At 49.3% G+C, this 17,568-nt stretch overlaps 2 protein-coding genes across 3 annotated transcripts in view; both read left to right on the top strand.

The window, feature by feature from the left end:
- LOC127037846 (thiosulfate:glutathione sulfurtransferase-like) overlaps nt 1-12,848 on the top strand; it is a 77,954-nt gene extending 65,106 nt beyond the window's left edge. For both annotated transcript variants that reach the window (XM_050929987.1, XM_050929986.1), the window contains exon 5: nt 11,575-12,848. The gene's annotated coding sequence lies outside the window, so the exon portion shown is untranslated. The remainder of the gene's footprint in view (nt 1-11,574) is intronic.
- LOC127037817 (junctional adhesion molecule A-like) overlaps nt 1-12,848 on the top strand; it is a 49,467-nt gene extending 36,619 nt beyond the window's left edge. Inside the window, exons 3-9 of the mRNA XM_050929928.1 lie at nt 742-855; nt 2,412-2,567; nt 4,708-4,835; nt 4,933-5,035; nt 8,768-8,890; nt 10,583-10,742; nt 11,372-12,848. Coding sequence (XP_050785885.1) covers nt 742-855; nt 2,412-2,567; nt 4,708-4,835; nt 4,933-5,035; nt 8,768-8,890; nt 10,583-10,742; nt 11,372-11,426 — 839 coding nt within the window. The 3' untranslated portion in view covers nt 11,427-12,848. The remainder of the gene's footprint in view (nt 1-741; nt 856-2,411; nt 2,568-4,707; nt 4,836-4,932; nt 5,036-8,767; nt 8,891-10,582; nt 10,743-11,371) is intronic.
- Nucleotides 12,849-17,568: the final 4,720 nt, after the last annotated feature.

Genomic DNA, 17,568 nt, shown 5'->3' with positions numbered 1-17,568 from the left:
CAAAATGCACAAAGTGAACAAAAAGCTTGTTAATTTGTTTGTTCCAGTGATTTTAGTATTGCATGTCAGCAATCGGCTGCATTTTCAGACCCATGTGACTTTAAGATGGTGGCCCTCAAGAAATGGTCGATTTTTAAGGCCAGAAGGGACCATTAGATCATCTGTTCTGACCTCCTGCATCACACAGACCAGAGAATTTCATCCACGTACCCTTATATTGAGCCCAGTCACTTGTTTGGCTAAAGCATCTCTTGCAGCCAGGCCGGATGTGAAGGCATCAAGAGTTGAGGAATCCATCGCTTCCCTGGATGGTTCCAATGGTTAATCACTCTTTTAAAAAACAGTACAGTATTGTGAGCAAGTCTGGCTTTTTCCTGCCATTGGTGGTTCTTCTGCCTTTCTGTACCCAAGAGCCCTTTAGTATCTGGTATTTTCCCCCCTGAGAACGTACTTGTACGCCATAATTATGTTACCTCGCAATCTTCTTTTCAATGAACTAAACAGCTCTTTAAGCCTTTCGCTGTTAGGCATTTATTCCAACCCTTGGGATTCAGGAAGGATGATCCCTTCATGCTATGCTGTAATTGGTCCGGGGTATAAATGAAAATCTGGCTCCCAGTCCATTTTAAAACAGATATGTTTGTGGCTTAGCTCTGCCAAGTGTTCACAATTAGGAACTTATTACATGACATTACGTTTGGGGTGCAGTGCAGATGCTGACTTATTGCTGTTTCTTTCCAGCAATTGAAATACCCTGTGCTGCGTACGCATCACAAAGCGGAACAGCCAGGATCGAGTGGAAATTTGAAAAGGGCTCTTCAATAGCCCTGGTCTATTATGATGGGAAATTCACAGGTATGTGAGTCCATTGTACAGAATGTCTGAGGGCCCTTTTACGGTCTCTGGGCCAGGTGTTGGTTAAGCACAGGTTATCCCAGCTGGTTGCAGCATCTGGGGCAGAGTAGATTGCTTTAAATCAGAGCGCTTTTGAATTATTGATTTTTATCTTGATTTGCGTTTGTGGTGGCTTTAACATGGGTTGATGGGTTCACTTGCACCCACAGATATCATGAAACCAAGGGTGCAAAAACAGAAATACATTGTTTCCCAGCCCGATGTGAATGGGACTCCCCAGTGAGCGGAGGGGAAGGGGGGAAATATGTTTGAGTGAGCCCGCCCTGCACCCTTCTGCCTCCTTGCTCTGAGTGTTGCGACCTGGTGCATGGGGTAGCTGTACCACTCACGTTTTGCCTTGTCTAACCGAGGGGCCAAGCCTGAGTGATGCTACAACCCCATGCACCAGGTCACAATGCCTGGAGCAGGAAGCCAGGCCCAGCTTTGCAAGACATGAGCCAGTGACTTACACCAGTTCAGTGATCTGACTTTCTTTAAAACTTCTGTAGTGAACATACTGTTCATTTTTAAAAAATTTAATTTAAATGATTTTAATAAACTATAGTAAATTTGGCCTTAATACCGTTTGTAATTTGAAATTTATTTTTAAATAGGTTTATTTTTTAAAATAATTCTGTATCCAATTTAAATTAAAAACTTTTTTTTAAATCATTGATTTTATCCTCCCTCATCCGAAGTGAGGTCTTTTAGTCCTTCTGAACTGGTTCAGTCTGTAACTTCCCAGGATGGGCAGGAAGCCACAGGCATAGGCAGCAGTTACCCCAGTTCAGCTACTTTCCCACAATGCAGTGCTTCACATCTGGAAATTAGCCAGAAGCGCCTTCTCCTAGTAACAGAGCTGGACCCTATGGGGTAGGTGTTTCAGGAATCCCAGCCTGCACTGATGCTACCATGGCTGAGCTGTGGTGTTACAAAGACAGGCGAGAACCAACCAGCCATTTAGTGTCCTCTGTCCGTGCGACGGCTTCCTCACCTTCTGCAGACCCCTTTGTCGCTCAGCCATGTCAGCTGAACAGTTTGAGAACAATCTTTTAATGTAACTGGTGTAACCACACATGGCGTTTGTAGATTGCTTTGCCTGGAATCAGCTTTACCACTGCTAACTAATTTCTTAAAAAGCACCGAGCACTCGTGGGAAGAGCTATGAGGAAAGAAATGGGGTGGAATAACCTCCTCACTAACTAGTTCACATCTGCCAGTAACATAGTGTAACAGAACCCATCCCTTAAACCCTGCAACAAACCCCTTCAGCCCCCAGCCAGCTGTGATTGGGCTGGGTTGGCTAGGCATGTAGCTTCCTTTCTGCAACAGAGAGACCTCTTGTTGTATTTGAACTGAACTTAATCAGCTTTTCTTACCCTGCTCTCTGCTTTGACGCTGGTTCTTGGGGCTGCCCTTCCTCCCCTTCTGCACACCAGCAGCCTGTTCTGACTCTCCCTTGTATTTCTCCACCTCCGAGTGCTCTCAGCCTCTCACTGTCTCCCCTTTCTCTGCAGACCCCTACAAAGACCGTGCTGAGTTCACACCTACAGGGATTCATTTCACTTCGGTGACTCGGAAGGACACGGGGAAGTACGTCTGCGAGGTCCTCTGGACCAGGAGCGGGGGCAGTGGCCAACTAAGAAAGTCAGAAGTTGACCTCATCGTCCAAGGTACTAATGACGTTCTGTAATTACAGCTTGGGACCGGTTGCCATGGCTAAAGTGCCATGGTTTCTAGTCTTGGAGAGGGGGCCCCTGGGGGCATGTTGCCAACTGTGGGCAAGGAGTGTGTTTTCATAGAGTTGAAGATCGGAAGGGAGCACTATGAACTTGTAACCCACGTGGCACAGACCAGGGAGCCTCACCACTGACTTCTGCCACCAGGTGGGTTTTATTTTTCCCTACTAAGAGCCCAATGGCTTATTTGAACAATGTTGCTCTCTGCACACAATGGCATCATCAGTGGATCGCAAACTAGCCTGAGGTCCCTGAAACAAGACTCTTTCCACATTGGACTTAAACTCTAGGGAAGCCTCAATTGTCTAAACCTGATTATCTGAAATTCTCCTGCATGTCCCTTGGCCATGGACCTGCAGGGCCAGAGCGGTGCATGAGTGGAGCTTTAGGGCCTTCCTGAGAGCAGCATCAGTCCTGCTGGAATAGAGCCGTGGAATAAGGCTGCTTTAGGCAGTGGCAAGTATCCTGTAATTAAATCAGGCTAGCCAGGTTTGAAGGGGTGCCCTGGGGAAAGCCTAGTGCCCAGATTATCCAACGGTTTCAAAAGACTCCAGTTCTGTTGGCTCCACATCTTCAGAACCATTGAACACAACTGGTTCTTGAGGAATGCCTTGCACTGGTCAATGTGTAGCCTATTATTTGGCAATGAAGAAACAATCCTAGCTAAACGAGGGCACTGTTATTTCTGTAACACGCACTCAGGAAGTCTGACACTGTAACTGTTCCCTCTGCTGACGTGGGCAAGTCCGTGCTTCCTCTTGCATTACGTGCTAATGGCATTTAAGCAGAGATCCTCTTCATAGAGATGTGCTGTCAGTCCACTTCACATCTTGAAGACTCACTGTCAGCACCAATCTGAACCCTGGGTGTATTGTCTGTAGAGCCCAGTGGAGACTGACCAGTCCTCACCCCAGAAATGGTCCCTTCATGGCTGAGCTGAGGTCCCTGGCAAAAGATTAGGGGGAAGATTGCACTACTTTTACAGTGCCTGCTCTGTGACTGTACCCAGAGCCTCACTCACAAATGCTGTCAGTCTAGCACCTTTTACCAGTGCTGCGAAATCAGTTACCGAATGGGAGCCCAGTGTTGGACCAAACTGTTTCCTTCCTTCAGTATTGCAGCAATTTTGGTCAAACATTTTGTTTTCACAAGTTGCTCTGTCAAAGCGGGATGGACACTGGCTTCACTTACACAGCCAACATCGCACCTTTCACCTGTCAGCAGGGTGGCTACTGCCAGCGGCAGGGCTCGTAGTCAAAGCGTTAATTTCTGATCAGTGACATTTCTCCCCATGTGCACTTGCCATTTATGTTGAACGCTGGGCACCTGATTCTGTCTCCTTGCTCTTCGTACAGTCGTTTGCACCAGAACCCCGAGAGCTGCTCTGGTTTAGTTGCATTCCACACCCATATTACTGTGGTGTAAATGGCTGCCCAGGAGCAGGGCAATGGAAGATCCAGCCCAGTGGGTGCCATTAATCCGCTATTGAATTAAAGTGCAGCTAGTTCAGAACCCACACAAGGAACTGCTGCTGTCTGTGGAATGTGTCTCAGGAGATCAAGACAGTAATGTGGCTGGATTTTAAAGAAAAATCCACTACTACTTGTAGTTGTGCTGACATGAGTATAATGAAGCTTCAGGGCAGCACAGAATCTCTGCATGGGTCAGGAAGGAACCGCTTTTCACTCCTTCCCCATCGCAATTAAAGGTGTATTATCAGGGAATGACAGTTACATTGGCCTGAGCTCTGGAACTTCACTGATCAGCCCTGGAGCAGTGACAAGAAAGCCCTGCCAGTGGAAGAGGGCCCAGCCACTGACTTAGTTCACGAGTCAACCGACTATCAAGCTAGACATGGATGCTGTACCATTTACTTCCCTTAAAATGAGCTGGACATTTGTTTGCCTTCATGTCACTTAGCCAGTCCTCTATTAACCCATGACTGACTGGATTAGACTAAACTTAACAAATACAAATGACTGCGTCTTGGGTGTGTTTGGGGAACAGGGTCACAGCAGTGGGTTCAAAGGTCATCTGTAACATATGCCTCTTTGCCTTGTGCTGACATGCACAGAAACAGATGGCTCTCCACCTCCTACCTGCCAATGCTACAGGGACAACGTCCTTATGACCTCCAACCCCAAGGTCAACAAGAAATTCAGGAACTCCTGCTACGCAATCAACACCAAGACAGGAGTGCTGGTATGCACAGGGCAGAGGGCTGCTTGACTCATGGGGAGTTTACACCTCTGTTCATTCCTCTGTCTATGCCTCCCTCATGCCTTCTTTCCCACTCCAGATGAATGAGCCCGTAACCAGCTTTGACATGCGGGATTATTTTTGCGAGGCTCAGAACAATGTTGGGACCGCTCAGAAATCTGAAGCCATCCACTTGGAAGCCAGTAAGGAAATGGGGACTTGCAGAGCCTGCATGTGGGTGGGTGGTTGCGTGCGCACGTCCGCACTGGGCTCTTCGGAAGTCACTTGCAAGCTTACAATAGCCAGTGCTGTCACTGCCCCTTCCCCGGTCTCCTGCAGCTACTCCCTGTACCAGCTGAGACAGATCAAAGGTTGGACAGTGCCCAAGCATCTTGATGGGAAAACAGGCATGTGCTTTGCTGCAAGGGCTGGGGAGAGCCTGGAACCAGAAGCCCAGTGCGCGGCCCTGCTAAAAGAGCAACCTTCACGGAGAACGGAGTCTCCTGAGAGCCGACAAGTGGTTCTTGGCATGTCCAGTCTCCGACATGATCTCCGGAGCTGGGCCTCGGTACAGACAGACCCAGAGGAGGCGCCTGCCCTAGCCTAGTGCACCCTGGGATTGGGAGTGACTGAGGTTGGGGATAGGTGTTTGCTGGGCCCAGCTCTGGTGACAAGCATTCCAACCGTCCCCTCATCTGAAAAGCTACCATGCTGTTAGCCCCTATTCCCTGGAGCTGCCCCCTTCCATTTGCGCTCAGCCCCTCCCGTGACCTTAGATGCTGAACTGGTTGGGTGAAAGCTGAGGCTGTAACTCAACATATTCAAACTGAGCTGAAGTCTTTAGACTGTGTCTACATTGGTGCTAAATGGGGTTTTCAGTTGGGTTAAACTCAGGGAAAAGTTTTCCCTATTATCTACACAGTGTCTGTCCTGGTATAACTGCTGTGAGGCAGTGCCGGAGTGGGGGTGTAATTTTTATTTTTACAGATGTGACTGCAGTTATACTGGTGTGAGAGTGCCTCATACTGGGGTGACTTATTCCCTTTCCTGTACTGACATTGTTAAACTGAGACAACTCGTGCGTGTAGACAAAGCCCCTTGGCTAGACAAGGTCTGCACTACAGCACAACCTGCTGATGATGTGACTATGGAGGTGGTAAGCTGCATCCACACTGGGTGGGGTTTCAAATGGGCTGAGCTACCCCCGTGCCTTTTTTAAACCTTTCCCCCTCGTCTAGACAAAGCCACAGGTGCTGGAGCAATGCTGGGAGATCTCCCTGGAATAACCCTCAGTGCTGGCTGATGCCGTGTCTACAAGCCCATGGCCAGCTGTGGGGAAAATTCCTCCATGCTGTGTATCCAGCCTGCGCTTTCTCTCCCCCACCCCCCTTCGATAACAGCCCGCAGCAGTCTGAGGGGTTACACCCAACTTTACGGTGTGTGAACAAGAGCAGAATTTGGTGCACCCCCCAGCCCTCTGGTGACTTGCACAGCCTGAACCCTGCTCCAGCATGTCAGGAGCAAATGAATCCTGTGTCTGGAAAATCAATGGTTAAAGGAACAACCCGGCTCTGCCGTTGCCTTGTAGGGGCCAGATTTTGCCCACGAGTGATTCCTACTAAAGCCTGATTCTTGTCACAGGTCAGGGCACCTGCACCTCACTGGCCCAGCAAGGGCACCTGCTCTGATTTGCAGCTCCCCCAGTTATCATCTCTTGGGTGGAGACATGGGTCTCTCTCCTTGCTGGCTGGGGTCTCTCCAGGCTGCTGCAGCTCCCTGCCTTCCCTGTGGTGTTAGTCTGTCGAAGCAGGCCTGCTGGCTTTCCCCCCGTAGACTAATAACAGTGGAATTGCTACAATTATAAGTTACCGCATGGTTCTTCAGTGCTTAATTGGTAATGAAAGAGGTGCTGGGGCTCATAGATGCTGATTCTGTGGGTGCTCTGGGACTGGAGCATCCATGGTGGAAAAACTAGCGGGTGGTTAGCACCCCCCGGCAGCGAAGCTGTCCTCGCTGCCTCCTCCCCTGAGTGCGCTGTGTCCCTGCTCCTCCACCTACCTCCCAGCACATCCCGCTGCCTAACAGCTGTTTGGCGGTGCTTTGGACTTTCCAGGAGGCAGTGGGAGGAGCGGGGATGGGAGGTGCTCAGGGGAGGAGGTGGAGAAAAGGTGGGGCGGGGACTTGGGGGAAGGGGAGGAATGGGGGTGGAGTGAGGGTGGTGTAGAGGTGGGAAGGGGCGGGGCCAGGACAGGGAGGGGTCAAAACCCGCCGGCAAAGGGGAAGTCTGCTCAAGCAATTTTTTTATTTTCATAACTAATGTGCCAGGCCCGGAGGTGCCGGGACTTTGAACTGCTAAGCCCACAGGTGCTGGAGCTCAGCCCTGGCGCTAATTAGGCACTGCAATTCTTCCTACACGAGCCTATTAATTTTTAAGGCAAAAGCTTTGGAGAGAACATATGAAAAAACAATTAAACTTAAATGCCTGCTAATAAGCTTCCCAGAGATCACCCCCTCCAGTGTGGGCTCTAGCAGGAGCAGCCTGTCCCAGCCTGGCCAGGGGTTTCCCTGCGGTGTCAAGTTCATCACGCTCTTTGCTCAGAAGAGAACTGAGAGTCCCTCCTTTATCCAGTTAATCCACCAGACAACATGATCTCTGCTCCAAGTGCAGCTGCTAAAGCAGTGGTTCCCAATTCGCGAAATGTTACAGGGAGTTCTCGGGGGGTGGGGAGGGTGGAATTCCCTAATGGCAGACAGAGCTGCCTCTAGGGATCCCGGGCAGCACAGGGCCAGTAGGCTGGAGCCCCTGGACTTCCAAGAGCTAAGCAGATCAAAGCAAGCATCTCTATCCCACTCAGGAGATTTAAACTTCAAGACTCATTATAAGAAATGGAAAGGAAGGCAGATTTTTTTTTTTTGCTGTTTTTTAAATTAAATAGGCAGCTAGTATTTTTTTAAATTTATGAAGAACAAGTTTAAGCTTTGTTGTAACGTGTGTTATTTGCCTGGACTGCTCAAGACCTGAATGCTTCTGTAGGAGGAACTCTTTGAGTTGGCTTCTTCAATACCTTCATGCTGTTTCACATCTGATACTCCTTGATGAAACATAGGAGCCTTGTCTTATAACAGGCTTATTCAAAGTGATACAAGCTTTGAAAGTGAGATCTTGAAAGAGTGTTGCTGTTTTCATAATGTAATAAACATACTGTAATGATAAATAGTGTGTAATAAACATGGCATAAAAACAAATTTTATATTTCCAAGATCACTGCTTTTATAATTTATACTCCGGTAAAGGAGAAAATCCCTGGAAATAATTCATTTTTAGGAGGGGGTTCACAAGACTTGTCATTTTAGTGAAAAGGGTTCACAGGTTGTTAAAGTTTGGGAATCACTGTTCTAAAGGATAGATGGAGGTGGGTCGTTTGCATTTCCCTCAGCCTCCAAGTATTTCCTGGGAAATCCACTTCCCATACATTGCCCCAAAATGTCCCCTGAAGTTTCTAATATTGTCCAGAAATTGTATTAGTCAAGGCCATCCTCCCAGAGAAGTGCTGTACAATCCCTGGACTCCCAAAATACTTACTTTAAACCCGACCAATTTAAGTTTAATTCCAGTTTTGCCCAAGAGATTGTATAAATCAGAATTTTGACAGATATGAAACAGGCCCTTTTATATGGCAGTGTCCCTGGTGGGGCCTCAGTGCACTGTACAAGGCCTCAGTGTAGCTAGGAATCATCTCACACGGGGAGGAGACTAAACCATCAGAGGGGCTGCAAGGGCTGATTTGCAGTCTGTGCATGATGCCCCCTGACTCTCTGGGGGGTAGCACCATCCCTGTGATGAGGGGAGCAGAGGGGTTTGCCCCAGGCTGATGCGGGAGGAGACTTGCGAGGGGAGTGGAAGAAGTGACTGCTGGTTTTTGCTTTCCACAAAGGAAACATCATTTCCTACAAGGACATGAAAGTGCTGGTCGACAGCGGGAATGCTTGGATTATCGATGTTCGGTTGCCAGAGGAGGTGGCAAACGGCCATATCGCCAACTCGGTCAATATTCCAGGTGAGAGGTTGATGTAGGTGCCAGCAACCAGGGCTTCGATTGCACGTAGACCAGGGCGTGAGCGGTCAGGCCTAGCTATCAGTCAGCCAAGGGTCAAAGCTGGAGTCAGGAACCGAGCAGGGCTGGAAACAAGGTGGGTACAGGAGTGATCATAGCTGCAGGCAGAAGCATGGAGGAGTCAGCGACCTCCTGATGAATTGAAATGCAGATCTGTAGTCTCCTTGCAGCCAATGAAAGAGCCAGTCAGGCAATTCTGCTGCAGCCCAGCTGGGCTCCTTAGTCTGCCTGAGAGCTGAGCCAGCCTCAGGTCAGCTGCAAGGACTCAGGCCCATCATTCCTGATATGTAGCACTAGAGCCCTGGATAAAATGGAGTTAGTAACTCAGCAGGGGACGCTGTTTCCTCCCTGCTCTCCAGTGTGCCGGGGATGCTGTGCTGGGGAAGTGACATGAGACCAAAGCTGGATCATTAAAGGACCGAAGTGTGCACAAGCAGATGGGTGTGTAGAGGGCTTTCCCTTCAGCCCCTCCCCGGTTCTTGTCACACAGACAGAAAGCAGAAGTCTGAAGTGCAGGCAATGCCATGTTTGTTGGGGTTAGTTTTAAGGCAGCAAGTCAGTAACTTTGACACTGCAGAGCCTTGTTTCCCAGTGTTCCGTTCTCTTCCCCACTTCAGCAGGCAGAATTATCCCTGAAGCGCAGGTCCCACCCCTTATAGTTGCTGGTCATGTTCTGTTTTGGGGATCAGGAGTCTGGGCGTTTTGTCCCACCTCTTCTGTATCCCATGGGAGGGGTGAGGAGTGAGGTTGTGCTATGGTCAGGAACGGGTGCTTTTTTTTGGCCTTTTTAGTGTTTTATATCTTCCCCCCCACCCCATCCCCTCTTGCCCCTCCCGACTGGTTGTTTGACCTTCCTTTTAAGATAGAGGTTGAGGCAGTGTTAACATGTGCGCTCCTATATTATACTTTCATTATTCCCAGTAACACTTGAACTGTTCTGATCTGTTCCTGTTATACTAATAAATGTATCTGGCTAGGGAGAAGCAACATGCACAGTGTCTGTCCTTTGTTTACACATATTAGTAAGAATATAAATGTATCAGAAATTAAATGAGCAAACAAACCTAAAATTCTATCTCAGGCAAAAATACAGGTCTGAATTCTGCATTATTACTAGCACTCCTAACAGGGTGTAACCCTGGTCAAACTCCACCTCAGGGAATTGTCTCTTCTTCCTTTTAAACTACCTTGGTGGTTTTAAGTGGATGCAGGCTTCTGCTTCACTTCCTGTCCTGAATGGACATGCAGAGTTTCTGTGTCTTGCTCATTTGCTCTGCTCTACCACAGAGGGTGCTGCATTTCAGGAGTGGGAAAAGTGGTGGCTTGTATCCCTTTTGTAATGCACGTGGGACTTGCATGCATAAACATAAGAGCATCCTCGCCTGTATTTATGGAGCAGTGTAGCAGTCGCCCACAATCATCATCAGCAGGGTTTAGCACCGCAACTTCAGCATCAAGATACAGACCTTTACCACTTGTGCTAAAGGAGTAACTCCATTAGCTAGTAGCAGCAGTAGGCTTTTATCCTCTACTGGACTAGCTAGTGTCACATCCCCATCTAGTGGAGAGGTGACACACCTATCCCCAGGGTGATACACCACCACTGCTGATTGCGATCATCTTTTTCCCACCCAGTGGCAGAAGTCGAGGAAGCCCTGAAGACGGACCCCGAGACGTTTAAGATGAAGTATGGTGTGGACAAGCCACGGATGGATGATAACTTGATCTTCTACTGCCAGAGGGGCAGAAGAGCGGCTGAGGCCACAAAGATCGCCATAAACCTCGGCTACACCAAGTGAGCCTGCCCCTCCCCCCTGAGCTCTTGTACCATGGGGCACCAGACCCTCAGGGAGATTGTGAACATACCATGGGCTCTTGTGGGTTTGGAGGCAAGGGATGTAGGTGCTTAAAATGCCCTGGGTCCTATGGACTCCATCCCTTCTGAGCACCCTCCTAAGCTCTCATGTATAGGGTTATTAATGGAGAAATCTTTGGGTCTGGTGCAAGAGAGGGCTCAGATATCCCTTAGCACCGATCTTGCTTATACTGGTGTATTCTGGAGTAAACCCACTGGGGGGGGATGGTGGTACTCTAGATTCTCACCAGGGCCACAGAGACAAAGTCTTGGTTAGCTACTGAGAGAGAGGACAGAGTAATTCCTAGCTAACCCCAGAGGGGATGTTCCCACAGCTACCTTGATTCCTCAGGGACACTTTGAATTCATCCATATGACCCTGTGCTGGGGGCAGGTTATTTCTCAAAGTTCTCAGCACAGCTCCGCCTCTGATGGTTTGGTCCCACTTGGGTTTCTGGCCAATGAGCAGTCACAGCTGGGCTGGGTCTGTCTCTTCCACTCCAAAGGCAGTGTGGATAGTCCCTCCCATTTCCCATTCTGAAGCCACATGTCACTTCCTGTCTCTGCAGGGCCCGTAACTTCGCAGGCAGCTACATGGAATGGTCTGAGAAGGAGGGGAACTGAAGTGGGAACGACTCCATTAGGGCTGGTGTTTGTCCCTCCACTCCCAGCAGCTGGCTTGGCCCTGAGGACTCTGCCTTTGCTTTCTTGCTGCAATGTTGTCTCATTTCTGCTGACGCCTGGTACTGGGATGGGAACGCTCTGGGCCCAGGTGGGCTCTTGACTAACGCACCTGTCTGAGAAGCTGCCACTCTGCTTTCCGCCTCACCTTCCAGCCCAGTGTCTCACCTGATCCAAATGTAGTCACCCCCCCTGCCCCCAAAAGCAGCTGGGGGTTCAGATACTTTATTGGGGGTGAGGAGATATCTGCACCCCCCCATTCACTCTATCTCCCCCACTTCCCCATGGAATCTGGGACCCCATCCATATGCTTCCCATGGGGTAAGTCCTCAACTCTTAAGGAGGTAGATTTGATGATCATTTTCCTACCCCACCTCATTCTCCAGCTGAATCTGCTGCTTCCAACTGTAGCCTGTTATTTCTAGAACATGCCAGGTGCCCCTCAGCCATCTCTGCTCGGGGGATTTTCTCTGCAGCTACGCCTGGAAAAGAGAGCTCTCTAGCATTACCTCTGATGTAGTACATGGCTCTGATAAGGGGTGGGACGTATGTAAAGGAAGGAAGAATCCCAAGCACTGCTACAGGCTGAGGATTGACTGGCTAAGCAACAGTTCTGCAGAAAAGGACCTGGGGATTATAGTGGACCAGAAGCTGGATACGAGTCAGCAGTGTGCCCTTGTTGCCAAGAAGGCTAATGGCATATTGGGCTGCATTAGTCGAAGCATTGCCAGCAGATCGAGGGAAGTAATTATTCAGCATGGGTGAGGCCACATCTGGAGTATTGTGTCCAGTTTTGTCCCTCCCTCACCTCCCACCCCCCCACAGAAGGGATGTGGACAAATTGGAGAGAGTTCAGTGGAGGGCAATGAAAATGGTTAGGGGGCTGGGACACATGACTTAGGAGGAGAGGCTGAGGGAAGTGGGGTTATTTAATCTGCAGAAGAGTGAGGGGGGATTTGATAGCAGCCTTCAACTACCTGAAGGGGGGGTTCTAAAGAGGACAGAGCTCGGCTGTTCTCGGTGGCTGATGACAGGAGGAGTAATGGTCTCAAGTTGCTGGGGTGAGGGGTCTAGGTTACATATTAGGAAGCACTATTTCATTAGGAGGATGGTGAAGCACTGGAATGGGTTACCTAGGAAAGTGGTGGACTCTTCATCCTTAGAGGATTTTAAGGCCAGGCTTGACAAAGCCCTGGCTGGGATGATTTAGTTGGTGTGGGTCCTGCTTTGAGCTGGGGATTGGACTAGATGATCTCCTGAGGTCTCTTCCAACCCTAATCTATAATTGTATGATGGCAGCAAGACAACAGTGGAAATTGCTCAGGGTCAGCCAGGTTTTATATTATATTAAAGTCTTTGTACAGATCTGTGTTTCTCAGCCTCTTCACTGGGTGAGCCCTTATTCACACTATAAAAAAAATTGCACAAACCTCCCCAATAACAATAAAAATGTCTCATTGCTGACCATGCTTAGGGCTGGTCTACATGCAGAACTTAGATTGGCAAAACTAGGTCTCTTGGCGGGGAGGCATGTGGTGTGTGTGAAAAATCCACCCCCCCCGCCAAGACGTAGCTATGCCAACCTAACCCCCAGTGCAGACCGAGTTAGACGGATGGAAGAATTCTTCTGGTGACCGAGCTGTTGCCTCCCGGGGAGGTGGATTTTCTCCAGTGTTGAGAGAACGCCTCCTAGCACTATAGTGAGTATTTACACTGAAGTGCTGCTGCAGGGTTTTAAGCACAGACCTACACTTAGCATATAGAATTGATGTGTGGGAGGGTGGCGAATACTTGATTTTGAAGGGTCAGGGTGTGTAGGGATGCAGGGGGGAGGGTTTTCTTTTCTTTGGTTTAGACTGTAATATTTTCAGTGCCTCACGACCCCACTGCTGGCCTTTCCTGACCTGGGACAGTCGTGACCCACCCATTGAAAAACCCTCTTCTAGAGCATGACAAGCATCCCCTGGAGTTGTTCTGAATAATCCACGGGTGTTGTCACATCCTGGCAAACGTGTCTGCCCTCTGCCAGGGGGAAGTAGAACACAACGAATGGGTGGCATTTGCAGCTGATCCGAGCACCTCGGAGGCTCTGCTCCAGAGAGCCATAGGGAACAGGCAACTGCAGACCACATGGAAGTTGGTTCTTTTTAAGCTATGAGCTAAGCCAGGGGTCCCCAACGTGGTGCCCGCAGGCGCCATGGTGCCTGCAGGGGCATCTAAATACACCTTAGTCCTGGCTGACTGTCGAGCATCCGCTGAACTGCCACCGAATTTCGGCGGTGACGCCTCTCGATGCCGCCACTTGCCACTGACAAGTGACATCATCCAGAGGCATCGCCGCCGAAATGCAGTGGCATTTCAGTGGATGCTCGACCGCCGCCCTGGTCCTTCATCTGGTGCCCGCCAGACGAAAAGGTTGGGGACCACTGATCTAAGCTCTTGTTTACGCAAGAAAACAGCACTGGTTTAACTTAAGGTGTTATCTGAAACTGAGTCAGTTAAATCGCTGCAGCCCGCTCTGTGGACGTTTCTATTTCAGTTTCACTGCAACTTATTTTGCTTTAGCTTAAGTCAGATTTAAGTTAAGTGCAAAAAGGCACTTAAACAGAACTGAGGCCTAGTCTACACAGTAAAGTTATAGTGGCAGGAGTGTGACCCCCCCCCCCCCCCACGACATAGTGACGTTGACAAAAACCCTGGTGTAAATGCAGCTGCATCATGCAGGGAGGGGCCCTTTCTATACCCTAGCCTGCTGTACACTAAAAGTGAGGTTGGTGTAAGCCACCGTGCACCAACCTTGCTGTGTGTGTCTAGGCTCAAATTGTCTCCTCCTTACATGAAGTGCCCCATTAAGGCTATACTAGAAAACCACCTCCCCTACTGGCATTGCACCCTCGGCAACCTCCAGCACACAACGCAGTAGGAGAGCTGACCTTTACAGTCCAGCACCTGTCCCACAATGCCCAATAGTGGCTGTGCTGGTCACAACTGTGAACTCCCTGACCCAGAATGCAGAGACTGGAAACAACTTGCCCTCCCCCTGTCCCTTTAAAACCCCCCACATATTTTTGAAATGCCTTTTCCTGATTGTCCAGCTGGGTGGGCACACCTAGCAGCTCGCCCTTGGTGCGTGCAATTGCCCAGCCGAGCATGCTGGCTACAAGCTTCAAACATGCTCTGGTCTGGAGCAGACTGGAGCTATGGGAGCTCCTGGGCCTGTGGGGAGAAGCGGCTGTGGATTTTTATGAAGATTGCCAGGGGAATGCAGCCAGATGGGGTACAATGGGGAGCGGTAGCAGTGCCGGATGGAAGGAAGAACAGCAGTGGGCAGACCCTGCTGCCAGGGAGCCCAACAATCGACCTGGTGCTGAGCTGCAAACCTGCAGCTCTTACAGTGAGCTGCCTGCTCTATATGCAACCACCATAAATACCTCAGAGGAGCCTGAGACAGACCCCCGCTGTGGGAGGAAGAGGGGGAGACCCAGTGGCAGGGCAGTTTTGCTGTGAGCCAGCACTTGTTTGAGATGCTGCCACAGTCTAGCCCAGGGGTTCTCAATCGGGGTTGGGACCTTTCCGGTGGTCGCGAGGTTATTACACGGGGTCGCGAGCTGTCAGGCTCCGGCCCAAACCCCACTTTGCCTCCAGCATTTATAATGGTGTTAAATATATTTTAAAATGTTTTTAATTTATAAGGGGAGGTCGCATTCAGAGGCTTGCTATGTGAAAGGGGGCAGCAGTACAAAGGTTTGAGAACCACTGGTCTAGCCAGTCCCACCAGGCAAGCATGGACGAGCCTGCTGAAGGGGAAGAACCTTGCGTAAGTGCCTGCATGCATTTTCCCTGGCAATGTTTCCACACGCAGGTATCAACTTTTCATCATTTTACATCTAGGAGAAGAAGAGGTACAACACCCAGAGAGAGCTGGCATCAGCTTTTCCTTCTGCTGGGTTAGGGGAGGCAGGGGAGGGGTTGTTTATGTACACAGGGATGTCTCATGTAGCCTCCTGAGAGATCTCAATGAAACTGTCACGGAGGTACTTTGATCCTTTCCCACAGGTTTCTAGGGTAGCAGCCTTATTTCATCCTCCACAGTAGAACACTTTCCCATGCCACTCGGCCATGAATTCAGCTGGCACCATTGCAGTAACAGGCTAGTGACACAGACCTGGGCAGGTTTGAGACACCAGCAGCAGCTGTGTTGTGTGCCTTTGTTACCCTTGTGAGTGAGCTAGCAGCTAAAATTACCACTGCCTGTGGAAAACCGTGCCAAGTTTCTGTGCAGAAATAGGGACCAAAATGATGATGTTTCATATAGCCAAAAATCTTTCTGCCCTCTTCCTTTTCCCTGCAGCTTGGCCCCTGGCAGGCTGTACTCGCCATGGCAGGGACTGGAGCGAGGCACTCCAAAGCTAATCATCACAATCATTACAGTCAGTGTTATGTCTTATTACAACATTTTATGGGAATAAGGGAGGGGAGTTTTGAAACTTACACTTTCTGCTGTGATTGTACCATAACAGAAAGAGAGCCTGAAGCACGGGCCTGGTGCAAGACTTGAGGCCTGAACGAAAAATCAGCAAATGTTACGCTATGAGCAAAAGTCAGGCCCTGTCAAAAGCAGATTCTTGTCTGCAAATCAGTGTGACAGCACAGAGAGAGGACACCTGTGCAGCCAACAACCAACAATAACTACAATGGTACCTCTGTCTGTTTTATCTGTAGCTGCTGCTGTTGCAGCTTTGAGGGGTGTCCCTTCCACCCCCACAACATGCTGCAGCCTGATGCAGAGGAGAAAAAAGAGGACTAGGGAGAACATGCTGAGCTAATGCTGCATCGGACCATGGTGGGAGCGGGATAGAAAGAACAGGAGAAAGAGGCATGAATCCTAGCAGGAGAGGCAGATGTACCAGGATAGAATGGGGCATCTCAGGGCAGCAAACAAATGCTGTGGTCTCTAGCAGACCTAGTGCAGCAGTCACAGGTTCACCTCCATTTGCAGTCCACGGAGAACTCCATAGTGGCAGCTCCCTGCACCTGCCCCCTCCCAACGATCCAGTTTTTACCAGGGCCACATCACTACACCTGCTGCTCCACGCCAGCGCACAGGAAGGACAACCACAGCTTCACGTTTGCCAGCCGTGCCTCTCATAGGTTTGTGTATCTGTAGCCAAAATGGACTTCAGTTGTGCCCTGAAATGGACAGAACTGTTTGCTGTCTCTCTAAATTGTAAATTCCGTTTGGTTAATATGTTAGGAGTTTGTATTGTACGGTAGAACCTGAGAGTTACAAACACCCGGAGAAGGGAGGTTGTTTGTAACTCTGAAATATTTGTAACTGAACAAAAGGTCAGGGCGCTATAACCTGCATTATGATGTGATCTCACCAGTCAGTGCTTGTTTCTCGGGCCCAGAAGCAGTGTTCCACCATTGCAGCTGCGCCATAAATGCCACCAACAACCTTGAAATGTTTTTCGCTATATCTCACCAAAAACTGTTATTGAAGAAACTGGTTCTTCTTGCAGCTCTGATAGTACCAGAGGATTATATGTCCTGTATTTGCAATGTTCATGAGACTAGTACATAGCTGTGCAGGCTCCATGCTTCCCCCCAGAGATGGCAGATACAAAATAGTGCGGGCTGGGTTTATAGGATTTAAAAAAAAACAACACAACAATTATGGGATAAGGATGGCATTATGGGATGTAGGAAGGTGCATGCTGGGAACTTGAACTCTAGTTCCCAGAGATCCCTGGGTGAGTTATTTCTATGCAACAACAACTAGAGAAATCTTCCCAGAAGACATTGCACCAGATGGTGGCGTGTAGCCTACTGAGATACCTACCCATGGTGCATCATACTGTGCATGGACACAAGCACTATGGGTGAGTACACTGAGCACCGATGGAAGCAGGCAAGTATGTGTATGCCCAAGTGATACACTAATGGCAACAGCTAAACAATGTAACTTGCATTGACCAAAGTTTGTAATGTAGACATGACCCTATAGAAAATGCCTAGTGTAGGCTGTGTCTACGTTAGCAGACAATGCTGGCATAACTATGCTGGTATAGCCTCCATAGTGTAG

The sequence above is a fragment of the Gopherus flavomarginatus genome, chromosome 20 (genome assembly GCF_025201925.1).
Source record: "Gopherus flavomarginatus isolate rGopFla2 chromosome 20, rGopFla2.mat.asm, whole genome shotgun sequence".
In the NCBI taxonomy this organism is placed as follows: domain Eukaryota; kingdom Metazoa; phylum Chordata; order Testudines; family Testudinidae; genus Gopherus; species Gopherus flavomarginatus.
The sequence above is the reverse complement of the archived record's forward strand: the minus strand, read 5'-3'. Positions and strand labels throughout refer to the sequence as shown.